At 43.1% G+C, this 14160-nt stretch overlaps 1 protein-coding gene across 4 annotated transcripts in view; it reads right to left on the minus strand.

The window, feature by feature from the left end:
- The window catches only part of LOC134351601 (synapsin-3-like), a 337761-nt gene that overhangs the window by 218055 nt on the left and 105546 nt on the right, over positions 1–14160 (minus strand). For all 4 annotated transcript variants that reach the window (XM_063057970.1, XM_063057968.1, XM_063057969.1 and 1 more), the window contains exon 3: positions 11615–11672. In XM_063057970.1, the coding sequence (XP_062914040.1) occupies positions 11615–11672 (58 nt within the window). The remainder of the gene's footprint in view (positions 1–11614; positions 11673–14160) is intronic.

Genomic DNA, 14160 nt, shown 5'->3' on the forward strand with positions numbered 1-14160 from the left:
GGTCTGAGGGTAGATATGTTGCCTGGACCAGATAGTCAACACTCCTGGGTTCTGAAAGAGGTGGCTGAAGAAATTGTGGAGGCATTAGTAATGATCTTTCAAGAATCACTAGATTCTGGAATGATTTCAGAGGACTGGAAAATTGCTCCACTCTTTAAGAAGGGAGAGAGACAGAAGAAAAGAAATTATAGGCTTCAGTGTTTGGGAAGATGTTGGAGTCCATTATCAAGGATGAGTTTTCAGGGTACTTGGATGCATATGCTGAAGTCACATAGTTTTTTTTTTAAGTGAAAATCTTGCCTGACCAATCTGTCAAAATTCTTTGAGGAAATAACAGGTAGGACAGACAAAGAAGAGTCAGTGGATGTTGTTTATTTGGATTTTCAGAAGGCCTTTGACAAGGTGCCACACATGAGGCTGCTTATCAAGATAAGAGCCTATGGTTTTACAGAAAAGACACCAGCATGGAAAGATGATTGGCCGACTGGCAGGAGGCAAAGAGTGGGAAGAAAGGGGGCCATTTCTGGTTGGCTGACGGTGACTACTGGTGTTCCACAGGATTCAGTATTGGGACCTTTTTTTCACATTATATGTCAATGATTTGTATGATGGAATTGATGGCTTTGTGGACAAGTTTGCAGACAACACAAAGATAGGTGACAGGGAAGGTAGTATTTAGGAAGCAGGGAGTTGGCAGAGTAACTTGGACAGATTGGGAGAATGGGCAAAGTGGCAGATGGAATATAGTGTAGAGAAATCTATCATCATGCACTTTGGTGCAAGGAATAAAGGCACTGACTATTTTCTAATCACCATTTTCTAAAGGGGAAGAAAATTCAAAAATCAGAGGTGCAGAGGGACTTGGCAGCCCTTGTACAGAATTCCCTAAAGGTTAACTTACAGGTTCAGTCGATGATAAGGAAGGCAATGTCAGGATGCTGGAGAAGGGATCCAATCACAGACTCATACTGTGCACACAGTGATATTAATTGAGTAACAAATCCCGAGGTGCAAACAAAGTCAGCGTCAAAGTGACAGACAGACAGACAGACCGATCTCAGGAAAATTCACTGGTACAATCTGGCAACAAAGGTGAAAACACAGGACTAAAATACACTGAGCAATAAACGGAGAGGCAGATGATAGGTGGAGCACAATGAGACAGACGTGGCAGAAAAACAGGTAATAATGAGAAACAGGAGGGAGTCAGAGTACTCAGTAATACAGGGGCCGGAACAGAGCAGGAGCAGGGACAGAAGCACGTGGCAATACAAAACCAATGACTGACGGCTAGGGGAAAACACACAAAAAAACAAAGTTCAACTGGAGGCACTGACAGGCAAAAGCAACGTAAGCATTTGTTTTGAAAGGACTAGGATATAAGAGCAAGCTTGTAATGCTGAGGCTTTATAAAGCATTGATCAGACCACACTTGGAGTATTGTGAGCAGTTTTGGACCCCTATCTAAGAAAAGATGTGATGGCATTGGAGAGGGTCCAAAGGAAGTTCACAAGTATGATTCCAATAGTGAAATCTTTAACTTATGAGGAGTGATTGATGGCTCTGGGTCTTCACCACTGAAGTTTAGAAGAATGAACAGAGATCTCATTGAAATCTATTCTATATTGAAAGGCCTGGATAGAGTGGATGTGAAGAGGATGTTTCCTGTAATGGGAGAGTCTAGGACCAGAGGGTACAACTCAGAATAGAGGGATATCCATTTAGAACAGAAATGAGAAGAAATTTCCTTAGCCAGAGGATGGTGGATCTGTGGAATTCACTGCCATGTATGGCTGTGAAGCCCAAGTCATTGAGTATATTTAAAGCAGAGTTTGTTAGGTTCTTGATTACAGGGTATCAGTTTATGGAGAGAAGGCAGGAGAACGTGGTAGAGAGAGATAACAAATCAGACATGATGGAATGGCATCGCAGGATCTATGGGCCAAACGCCCTAATGCTGCTCCTATGTTTATGGTCTTATGGTCTACAGGTGTCCCCCGCTTTTCGAACGTTTGCTTTATGAAACCTCACTGTTACGAAAGACCTACATTAGTACCCTGTTTTCGCTAACAGGTGTTTTCACTGTTATGAAAAAAGCAGCGCGCGAAGAAAAGCAGCGCGTGATAAAAGGCAGCGCGCGCCCCGAGCAGCCGCTCTCCCCCGGATTCGGAACTCCATTGTCGCTGGCATTGCTTAAACACATGCCTGTGAGCAGCCGTTTGCAAAATGAGTTATATTGTATCGGAAAAGCCTGAAAGAGCTCGTAAGGGTGTTACACTTAGCGTAAAACTAGACATAATTAAGCGTTTGATCGTGGTGAACGAAGTAAGGACTAAGTGAGTTTGGCTTGTGGAAGCTGACGAAGATGATGTTGAAGAGGTTTTGGCATCCCATGACCAAGAACTGATAAATGAAGTGTTGATGCAATTGGAAGAGGAAAGGATAATAATCGAAACCGAATGAGTAATGATAAAGTACGACTTTAATTTTGAAAGGGTATTTCGTTTTAGGGGATACTTGCAGGATGATTTGAGTGCTTACAAAGAAGTGTATGATAGAAAAATGCGCGAGGCTCAGCAGTCAAGCAAGCCTTCCACATCAGCCACAGCAGACGACGAACCTCAACCTTCGACATCGAGGCAGGCAGAGATAGAAGATGAGCTGCCTGCTCTAATGGAAACAGACGACGAGATGACCCCAGTGTCCCACCACCCCAACACCCCGGCCGCAGACAGATACCGATTCGCGGAGAATGCAGCAGTAGCCGGGAGACACACAGCACATCTCTAAGAAAAAAGCCGAAATAAACATGCTAATTAATTAGGTACTGCCCGGCACGTAATTGTCGGCCCAGATCGGAGGCGATGCAATCGGCAATTGGCACTGATCTGGGCTGACAATTACGTGCCGGGCAGCACCTAATTAATTAGCATGTTTATTTTGGCTTTTTTCTTAAAGATGTGCAGTGTGCCTCCCGGCTACCGCTGCGTGCTTTGCGGATCGATATCGGTTCGCTACCTGGAGGGTGGGGGCCACTGCACCAATCTCCAATGACTCAGTCTAACACACCACCATCAGTCTGCTCCATGCTTTCTTAATTCCGGTAAGTGATAATACACTGCACGTACATTATTTCTACTTTATATCAGCTGTGTATTTTTACGTGTTATTTGGTATGATTTGGCAGCTTCATAGATTAAAGGTTACTGGAGAGCGCTTGCGCCGTGTTTTTGACGACGGCGCTTACGTGAGATTTTCGCTACAGAGAACAGTTCAGGCAATGATTGTGGAAAAGTATTTCTACTTTATATAGGCTGTGTATTTATCGTATCATTCCTGCTTTTACTATATGTTACTGTTATTTTAGGTTTTATGTGTTATTTGGCATGATTTGGTAGGTTATTTTTGGGTCTGCGAACGCTCACAAAATTTTCCCATATAAATAAATGGTAATTGCTTCTTCGCTATACAACATTCCAGCTTACGAACCGTTTCATAGGAACGCTCTAGCTTCGGATGGTGGGGGAAACCTGTACCTGGTAATGTTTAAGTTCAATTAAATCACAATATAATACTTTAAAATGTGGTCAGGCTGAGGCCTAGCAGTTCATCTCCTTGTTTACCCACTGTCCACAGAGGACATTTTTTCCAAAGAGATATCCCATCAGTCTGCACTGGAAGCAAACCTAAGTCTGTGTGAACAGACAGCAGTCTACCCAGTCCAATTTCTCACAATGATTCCTTTCAAAAATACTCCCAACTTTTGCATGGCAGCATAAAGGAATGAACTTTAAGGGGTAATGGAGTTTAAAGACAACAATAGGATGGAAGGTTTCAAATGCTTGGGCGGAGTCTTTAAGTTTCTGCTCCATGGCAAACATAGTTAATGCCATACAAAAGCAAGTAACTCCCAATAAATATTGCAATATTAACAAGAACAAATAATCAGCACACGTTGGATTCTTTATAGAAATCAAATCATCAATTCAAATTCTGAAGAAGGATCTATTACCTGAAATATTAAGTCCTATTCTCTTTCCTGACCTAATGAATGCTTCTGGCATTTTCTGGATTTATTTCAGATTTCCGGCATCTGCAGTTTGTTGATTTTCAGTCATTTGTTTGTGTTCAGTAATGCTTAAACGTGTTCTATTGTCATCTTATCACATTGTAATCTGTCTCCAAAATTCAAACCACAAACTTAGTTCAGCAGTACCAAGCAGGAGTGTATTTCTACAGGCAGCTTTCTAAATACCAGAAGACTCAAGGGTGTGGGTTTGGGTGTGCTCTGCCAAGTTTCTGTATAAAAGCTTACCTTTGAATTCCTTTTATGGAAACATGTAATTTCCCTCTCTCCTTTCCCAACTACTTCTACTTCAGGCTTGAACTACAAGGCCTGAAGTGGCCCCTGATAACAAAAGCACAGAGACCAGCACAATCTAAAACCAGTCACAAGCATCCTGGGAAAATGGCTCAATGCACTTGAGATTCTCCAAAACACCCAATCTATTTCATCAAAAGACTCCAAAAAAGAACAGGAAGGCATGTGACTTTCAAGCAACTATATCAGTGAAGCTTGGGAAAGCTATTGCAAAAACAAAAGAAATGAAGGCAAACACTGCAGAATGTCAGAAAACTATTAGTCACGCTTGTAAGCTTCTAGGAATTAACTTTTAATCAAGCTTCAATCTTTTACAATAGAGTAATTTTGTTAACTATGATTTGTCAATAATTAACTGACATTACTTGTAAGTATTTCCATATTTTACATATTTTGAAATTCAATGGATCTTTCTCCCACATTCACCTCAGGCTGAGAAGAATCAAAATCAGGTTTAATATCACTGGCATCTGTCACGAAATCTGTTGTTTGCAGCAGTAGTTCATTACAGTACATAATAATTTTAAAAACTATAAACTAGAATGACAAATATATATTAAAAATTAAATTAAATCAGTAGTGCAAAAGAAGAACCAAAAAAAAAAGCACTGAGGTTGTGTTCATGGGTTAATTGTCCATTCAGAAATCTAACAGTGGAAGGGAAGAAGCTGTTCCTGAAATGTTATGTGTGTGTCTTCAGGGTCCTGGAACTCCTCCTTGAGAAGAGGTTATGTCCTAGGCAGTGGGGGTCCTTAATGATGGATGCTGCCTTTTTGAGGCATCGCCTTTTGAAGGTGTCCTCAATGCTGGTGCCCATGATGGATCTGGCTGAGTTTACAACTTCCTGTTTTTTTTCCAATCCTGTGCAGTGGGCCCTCCAAACCAGACGGTGATGCAACCAGTTAGAATGCTCTCCACAGTGCATCTGTAGAAGGTCGTGAGAGTCTTTAGTGACATGCTATGGATGACTAACTTTCTAGTTTTGTGGGTTCTGAGATCAATGTGGACCAACAGACTCTTCCATAAGTAGTATTCAATGCAGTGAGTGACCTGTCAGCAATTTGCAATGAGGCAAGCACGTTCATGTGGCAATTTACTTCATATACAGACCACCCTCTGGGTGAAAAAGGTGCCCCTGGGGTTCCTATTACATCTCTTCTCTCTCATCTTAAACCTACAGCGATTTTTTTTTCTGTTATAGGTAAATCTGTTGTTACCATAAATTCATCCATCTCCTTTTTTGAAGATGTTCAAGGTTATCAATAGCATGTATTCCTCTTTTCAGATGTGGGAAATGAGGCTTTGACAGTCCTTCAACTAGTTTTAGATCACAATCTAAAGATGGCATCAGAGAGTGGCGACTTTTTTGTGTACAGCTCCAAAGGGAATCATCGAGTATTCCCATTTAGAATCTGCAGCCACAGATTCTGTAAGTAAATTGTTTTAAAGCATTTAATAAAAACAAGCCATTTTCCGAACCAGCAGTCTCAGGACTGCAGACCACCCAGGGAGCGAGTGCAGCATCTGGAGGCTCAGAGAACATCTCTATTGTCTCAGGAAACATAGCTGCCAGGACGGGTTGCAGGTTAAAGTGCAGGGCCCTAAAGCCACCACTCCGACCACACCCCCCTCCCCTCACCTTCCCCCAACATCCTCCTAGCTAACATTCAGTCTCTAAAAAATAAAATTAAAGACCTCACAGCAAGACTGCAGTAGCAGAGAGACATCAGGGATTGTTGGGTACTCTGCTTCACAGAGACGTGGCTCACCCCCAGCTCTCCAGCCCAAAGGCTGCACCTTCCACCATGTAGACTGGACAGCAGTATAGGGTAAAGACAGAATGGATCTGGTTGCTTCATGATTAACTCATCGTGGTGCACAGACATGGCAGTTCGGTCTCATTCTTGCTCCCAAAGCCTGGAAGTGTCAAGTGTCATCCATTCTATCCACTAAAGGAGTTCTCTGTCATCCCCCTGCTTACAGTGTACATTTCACCACTGACAAATGTCAAGCTGGCATTGGAGGAGCTGAGCAACATGATCAGTGGTCATGAGACAGCAGCTGGTCCAGGTTAATGAAGACTCCAACAGAACAATCTGCAACCAGAGGAGCTAACATACTCAATCACTGTTATACCACCATCAAGAAGGATGACCGTGCAATTCTATGTGTGCACTTTGGCAAGTCTGATCAACTAGCTGTATTGACTGTACTGGTAGAGACAGAGGACCACAAAGGTAGAATCAAGTGAGGCAGTGCCTATGACTGCATTGAACCAGTAGACTGGACTATATTCAGGGATTCATCTTTGGATCTGAATGAATATGCCACAGTCATCACCAAATTCATCAAGTTCAGCATGGATGAGTATGTGCCTTCAGGAACATACCCAACACAGAAACTATGGATGAACCAGGAGATTTGCAGTCTGCTTAGGGCGAGATCTGTGGCGTTCAAGACCAGTGATTCAGTACCCTGCAAGAAGTCCAACCTACAGAAGACTATTGTAAGATCGAAAAGGCAATGCCATGCAAAGTTAGAGACATAGCCAGATGCATAGCAGCTGTGATAAGGTTTGCATATGCTATTACTTCCTATAAAATGAAACTTCATAACTTTACTGATAGTGATGCTTCACTCCTTAATAAGCTCAACGCCTTTTATGCATGCTTTAAAAGGGGGAGTAAAACTATAATCTGTATGAGCCCCCACAGCATCTGGCAACCCTGTGACTTCTGTCTTGGACACTAATTCATAATTTCTCTCTTGCACTATTTATTTATGTGACTTATAGTGACTTTTATATCTTGCACTTTATTGCTGTCGCAAACAAATTTCACAACATACAGTATATCAGTAATAATAACCCTGATTCTGGCTCTAAATCTGCTCCAAATTCTAAATTCTAAGTCTGTCCCCCTGACTCACGGTTGAAGTAACAGTTTCATTGCTCAATCATGGCAGAAGCAGGCCTTCATGGCATTGGAAGGTGAGACAACCTACCTGAATAGGTCCCAGTAGGAATAGGTCATTCAGGTCATAGAATCTGGCACTGGGACTACTTCAGTGAGGACCTCTTTATGTTAACTGTTTGCATTGCTTTTCCTCAGAGCCACAATTGCCTAACCCCAGTTGCACGTCCACTCTGCCTCAGCTCATCACGTGCCCAATCCTACTCACCGCTTGCCTGACTTCCAGTGAATCTACCACAGGCCTGCCACATATGCTTACCTCCATGAGTGACCTTCCTAGCAGAGCACTGGGCCTCGTGTTCGACTAAACCATAAAGTAGCTAATGCTCTGTACCATTACGTATCGATACAGTCAACATCAGTGACCAGAATTTCCAAATATAGCTTGAGTCTACAAATTCTTACAAACTTCCTCAAGTTAACATCTTATAAATATAGTGAGTGGATAATTACTATGAACTGGTAATAGTTACTGAACTAGCATCCAGTTGTTAAAGTATAGAGCTTTCGACCAAGGTTCAAATTCCTCCAGGTCAGTTGGAAACACACTAAACTAGTAAATAAATCTGAAATAAAAAGCTAATATCAGTATTGGTGACCACAGAATTATCAAAACTCTTTAGAAAAGCCCTCCTGATTCACTAGACTCCTTCGGGTCAGGAAATCTAACCTAGGCTAAGCTGTAGGTAATTCCAGACTCACAGGAGTCTGGTTGATTCATAACTGCCCTCAGATTCATGCCCTCAAGAAATACCTAGTTCAAAGGTGATTGGGGCAAGATAACAGAAGTGGTCTTGCCAGCAACAGTCTTAACCTGTGATTGAATAAACAGAAAAGAAATGCAAAAACAAATCATGAAAGTGTGCTTTGCAATAGTGCAGTACACAATTACAATGGTGCTTGAAGCTAATTCTAAGCTAGAAGTCCCAGTTTAGTCACCAGAAGCTCACAAATCATGCCTTTAATCTTGCAATTCACCGAGCATCAGGACACAAAGGGTTAATTATCATTTTAAATTATCTTAAGAAAACAGCCCATCACTGAACTCCTGTGCTGACTTAGATAGGGTTGGGGTGCATTGGTTCCCTTTCATTTCTGAAATCCAAACCGCTATTTGTCCACACCTGATAAAAATGGAGATCGCTTTTATGATATCTTGAGACAAACTGAACCCGTCTGGGAAGGAGCTTGATTGTAACGTGATAACCCGAGAAGCAAGGAGTTTTGGTGTTGTTAAAGATTTGCTGGAAGTGAGAACTTGTTTTCGACAAGGTACATGAATAGTTGAAGTCAAACAGCAAGTGCTTTGTCAGAGGTACCCTGCCTGGGTCAGGATTCTGTTAACCACAAATAAAACTTGCTTTCTGCTGCAACCCATTCAATATAACCAGCACCCAATTTAACCGAGCCAAGGGAAGGAACTGAACAAAATTATTTATTTAAAGTGAACATCTTAAATAGTTAATAATGTTTGTACTTGATGACAAGGAATCCATTGAGCTGGGAATTCTGAGGAACAGCAATATTTAAATATTCTGTTTGGTCCCAAGTCGCACAATCTCAACTCGGAAAACCTTCTGGCAGATCGCCACAACAGGCAACTAAAATAGTATCAAATCAAGGATTGCTTAGGTTCCACCCCTGCTTTTCCTTCCCACTACTTCCTCAGAAGGTGGGAGCAAGGGAACATCCTAAGCAGCCACTCTCACAACACGCTGGAGGAACTCAGCAGGTCAGGCAGCATCCGTGGAAAAGATCGGTCGACGTTTCAGGCCGGAACCCTTTGTCAGGGTTCCGGCCCGAAACGTCGACCGATCTTTTCCACGGATGCTGCCCGACCTGCTGAGTTCCTCCAGCGTGTTGTGAGTGTTGCTTTGACCCCAGCATCTGCAGATTATTTTGTGTTTACGATCCTAAGCAGCCAGCCTCTCAGCTCACTGTGTAGGTCAGGGAATTACTTTTACCTTGAAGGGGCCTCGGTGTAGCTCCCCTCAGCTGAGGTCTAAGGCCATAGGGAGAGAGATTGATCCTGGACTAGATGACAAACCCCCAATTCAAATGGATAAACTGTGGAGGATACATCTGAAACCTCGCAGATCATCCAGTCCAACCACCATGGAAGAGAAGATGCAGAGGATGGTGCCTGGGATGGAATGATTCAGTTATGAGGAGAAACTGGATAGGGATCCATGATGACTTGACCGGAATTGATTTGCCAATAGAAGAATGGAGGTCTGTGACCAGTGGAGTTCTGCACAGATCAGTTATGGGCCACTGTCTTTTGTGACATATATAAATTACTTGGATGAAAATGTAGCTCAGTGGGTTAGTGAGTTTGCAAACAACACAAAGCTCAGTGGAGCTGTGGACAGTGTAGGGAGCTGTCAAAGGATACATTGGAGTACAGATCAATTACAGGTATGGGAGGCAAAATGGCAGATGGATCCAGGCAAGCGTGAGTTATTCTCACGTGGGATATTTAGTATAAAGGGACCCTCAACAGCACTCCTGTACAGAGGGCTCTGTGGTCTAAGTCCACAACTCACAGGAAGAGGCCATAGATGTAGACAGGGTGGTAAGGAAGGCATACTGCACGTTTGCTTTCATTGGTTGAAGCACTGAATATAAGAGTCAAGAAATCATGTGGCAGCTGTACAAAACTTTGGTTAGGCCACACTTGGGAGCATTGTGTGCAATTCTGGTCACCCCATTACAGGAAGATTGTGGAGGCTTCGGAAAGATTGAAGAGCTTTAAGTCTATAGGACATAGAAGCAGAATTAGTTCATTTAGCTCATCGAGTCTGCTCTGCCATTCCATCATGGCTGACATTTATCCCTCTCAACCCCATTCTTCCACTTTCTCCCCATAACCTTTGACCCCTTTTTAATCAAGAACCTATCGACCTCCACCTTAAATCTACCTGGCCTCTACAGCCATCTGTGGCAATGAATTCCATAGATTCACCACCCACTGACTAAAGACATTCCTGCTCATCTCTGCTCTAAAGGGACTACTCTACCTAGGCTTTTAAATATTCAATAGGTTTAATGAGATCCCCCCCTCATTCTTCTGAACTCCAGCAAGTACAGGCCCAGAGCCAACAAACACGCCTCGTATGTTAACCCTTTCATTCCCATGATCATTCTTGTGAACTTCCTCTGGACTGTCTCCAATCCCAACATACCCTTCCTTCGGCAGAGGGCCCAAACTACTCACTATACTCCATGTGTGGTTAGACCAATGTCTTACAAATCCTCAGTTTACCAGGATGCTGTATACATTCGAGGGTATGAGCTACAAGGACTTGGATGGTTTTCTCTGGAGCATTGGAAGCTGAGGGGAGTCCTAACATAATTTTATGAAATTATGAAAGACATAGACAGGGTAGACAGACAGATACTTTTTCCCAGGGTATACATGTCTTGTACTAGAGGATGTGCATTCAGGGTGAGAGGGGTAAAGTTTGAAAGGGCCATGCGGGGGAAGTTTATTTTTACACTGTAAGTGCTAGGTGCTGGGAACGGCTGCTGAGGTAATAATGGAATTAGATATGACAGTGGTGTTTAAGATGCTCTTAGATAGACACATGTATAGGCAGGGAATGAGGGATCATGGGCAGGAAGAAGATATTTAGATTAATTCAGCATTGTGTTCAGTTCAGTCACTGTGGGTCAAAGAGCCTCTTCCTGGGCTGTACTGTCAGATGTTCTCTGGTCAGCATGGAAATGTGGGCAGAAGCTCTCATTTCTGTCCTTTTTGGTTCCATGACTCTCTGAGCTCATGCTTTCGAGGAAGGTAACCTTTACTGCAACCTGCCATGAGTTTTATTGTCAGCTGTAGACTGGTTTTAAAAAGACTTGGAGAATGCTATAGTGACAGGTTCCTCACAAACTCCTCACTTTATTCAGCCTGGGCCTCTTTTGCACCAAATCGCAACAGGAGGAGAAGCAACGCTGAGCGGAGAGGTGTTCAGGCACAAGAAAAAGGACAGGTGGATGGTATCTTGTTCACCTAAAAGTGTAGAAGTGGATTCAAGGGTACCTCCAGTACCTGATATAGCAATCAGTATGGACCTTTGCCTCTGCTGAGTTTCTGAGGCCTGAGACCTCAACACAGTATTTAAATACTGCAGTTCATCAGCTTTTCCTGTTCCATTCCCAATCTTTTCATCCCTTCTTTATTTCGCTTACTTCCCTTCCTTTTCACCCATTTCAGCCCTTTCCATTCCCCAGTTACTTGGTTGAGTGAATTTGAACAGACCTGCTCTAAACGTATCTCGTATTCTTCCAGAATCTTCTTGCCACGGAAATACTTGGACCTGGAAAGAGAAATGAGAAGGAAGTCAGATGCTGAGATTGCTATCTGACGTGTAACAATTCAAATCAACGGTGGCGGAGATTGCAATTAACTTTACTCCAGCTACGCGTTCCCTCCTAGTCAGGAAATAATAAAAACAACATGAATGATTACTTTAGCAGCAAGTGAGCTGAGATGGAGGCAGAGATTTTGTGTAGAAATCTACAGAAGCCTTTCACTAATAACCAGAATATCTTTATGTAAATATAGTTGCAGAAACAATGTAGCATCATTTCCCACAAAGTGGCACATACTAGCTCAGAAAATGTACAGGCTCTTTTGTTTCTGTTAGTCTTGAATACTTTTCCTTTATTTTCCTTTATCTTTCCTTTTTGGAGAGCGGTAGGTGGCATTTTTTAAATTTTTCACTGTTCTATTCCCAAACATTTCCACCCTTCCACATTCTGTTTGTGTTCTCTATTTCCTACACTCTAGTTCCTCCCTTTCCCCCATCTATTTCTTGCTTGACATGCACATTGTCTCCTTGTCCACAGCTATTTCCTGTCTTATCCCTCCTCTTACTCCCTCTTCCAACAATATTCACCCTCCGACTGTCTCACCTTTCAGAGAAGCTGAAATGTATGTACTTATCGGTACAGTACATGAACCTTACATAATCAATGCAGACCATGTTTCCTGTGGATTCCACCGAAATCAGTGGAAAAAACAGGTTTGCATCTCTGAAATTTTTCATCTAGTGTTTCCACAAACAGCTTTGAAATACACAGATCAGTAATCACTTAATCCCAAGGAAAAACAGTTAGCAAAGGCAAAACAAGATGAAAGTCTGGAATAAGAACTAGATATGCCGAGCAGGGTCAGACAGCACCTGTGGAGGGAGAAACCCTCGGTGAGACCTGATGTAGACTGGAGGACCGCTTTGACAACCATTTTAATTCCAATCACCATTCTGATATGTCAGTCCTTGGCCTCCTCTTCTGCAATGATGAGGCTACTTTCAGGCTGGATGAGCAAGACCTCATATTCCATCTGGGTACCCTCCAGTCTGATGGCATGAACATTGATTTCTCTGCCATACCTTCTCCATCTTCCCTCTTCCATTCCTCACTCTGGCTTCCCTCTTACCTCTTCTCCTCACCTACCTATCACCTCTCCCTAGTGCCCCTCTTCCCTCCCTTTCCCTCATGATCCAGTCTACCCTCTTATCAAATTCCATCTTCTTCAGCGCTTTGCCTTTCCACCCACCAGCTCCCGGCTTCTCACTTCATTCCCGCCTCCCACACGCCCCCTGGCTTCACCTATCACCTTTGAGCTCACACTCCTTCCCTTCCATCTTACCCTTCTTATTCTGGTATCTTCCCCCTTCCTTTCCAGTACTGCTGAAGGTTCTCAGCCTGAAACGTGCGCTGTTTATTCCCTTCCATAGACGCTGCCTGACCTGCTGAGTTCCTCCAGCACTTTTGTGTGTTGTTCTAGATTTCCAGCATCTGCAGAATCCCTTGTGTTTCTAACAGAGTACAGAATAAAGTGTTATGGTTATAAGGAAGGTGCAGTGCAGGTAGACAATAAAGTGTAAGGACATAATGGGGTAGACTGTGCAGTCAAGTGTTCATCTTAATTTACTAGGGTAAAATTATAGAGCTCATCTTATTACAGTGGTACAGAAGCTGCCCTTGAGAGTGATGGTATGTGCTTTCGGGTGCTTGTATCTTCTGCTCATTTGAAGTGTGGAGGAGAGAGAATGTTTGGGATGGGTGGAGTCTTTGATTATCCTGGCTGCTTCAATGAGACAGTGAAAGGGTGTAGACAAATTTCATGGAGGAGTGTTGGTTTCTATGATGGGCTGACCAGCATCTACAACCTTTCCAGAAGTGGCTGCGTGACCTTGGCTTCACTAGAAGAGAGATCAAGTCAACCAGCAGGGCTGTAGCTGAGGCAGCAGAGACAGGATCAGCATGGGTGTGGACCAAGTGTGTCCAGAGGGGCAGATAGCTGGATAGTGTATACATCTTTTGCAAACCCTTCAGTAGTTGCATAGACACCTGAAGAGTAGACTATCTGTTGGATGGAAGCGACCAACAACTCTGACAGAGGAAGCTGTCAAGTTTTTAAGCTCACCAGTGGGAGGTGGTGCTTTAGCACGGCTGGCCCACCACCTCGAGGGGGTCTTGATCATAAGCGGGCCGAAACTCCTGAAGACAGGTGGCAGATCAACTGATGATCCCACTGGTGATAGCACAGGGCAGTTAACATCTTAGTCCACATGTACTGTCAATTCTAATTTGGTCATGAACAGTAGCCATACTAATCCATAATGCATCCAGATAGAATGCGTTCTATGGTACATCATTAAGAAGGGTCTGAAAGGACACAAATCAGAATCTGAAGTAGAGACACCAGTGAATTTTCTGAGCATGGCATAAACATGTTTGGATGGGGACAGACTATTGGTCATGTTCACTCCTAAGAACTTGAAGCTCTCAACCCCC

This window comes from Mobula hypostoma, chromosome 9 (genome assembly GCF_963921235.1).
Source record: "Mobula hypostoma chromosome 9, sMobHyp1.1, whole genome shotgun sequence".
In the NCBI taxonomy this organism is placed as follows: domain Eukaryota; kingdom Metazoa; phylum Chordata; class Chondrichthyes; order Myliobatiformes; family Myliobatidae; genus Mobula; species Mobula hypostoma.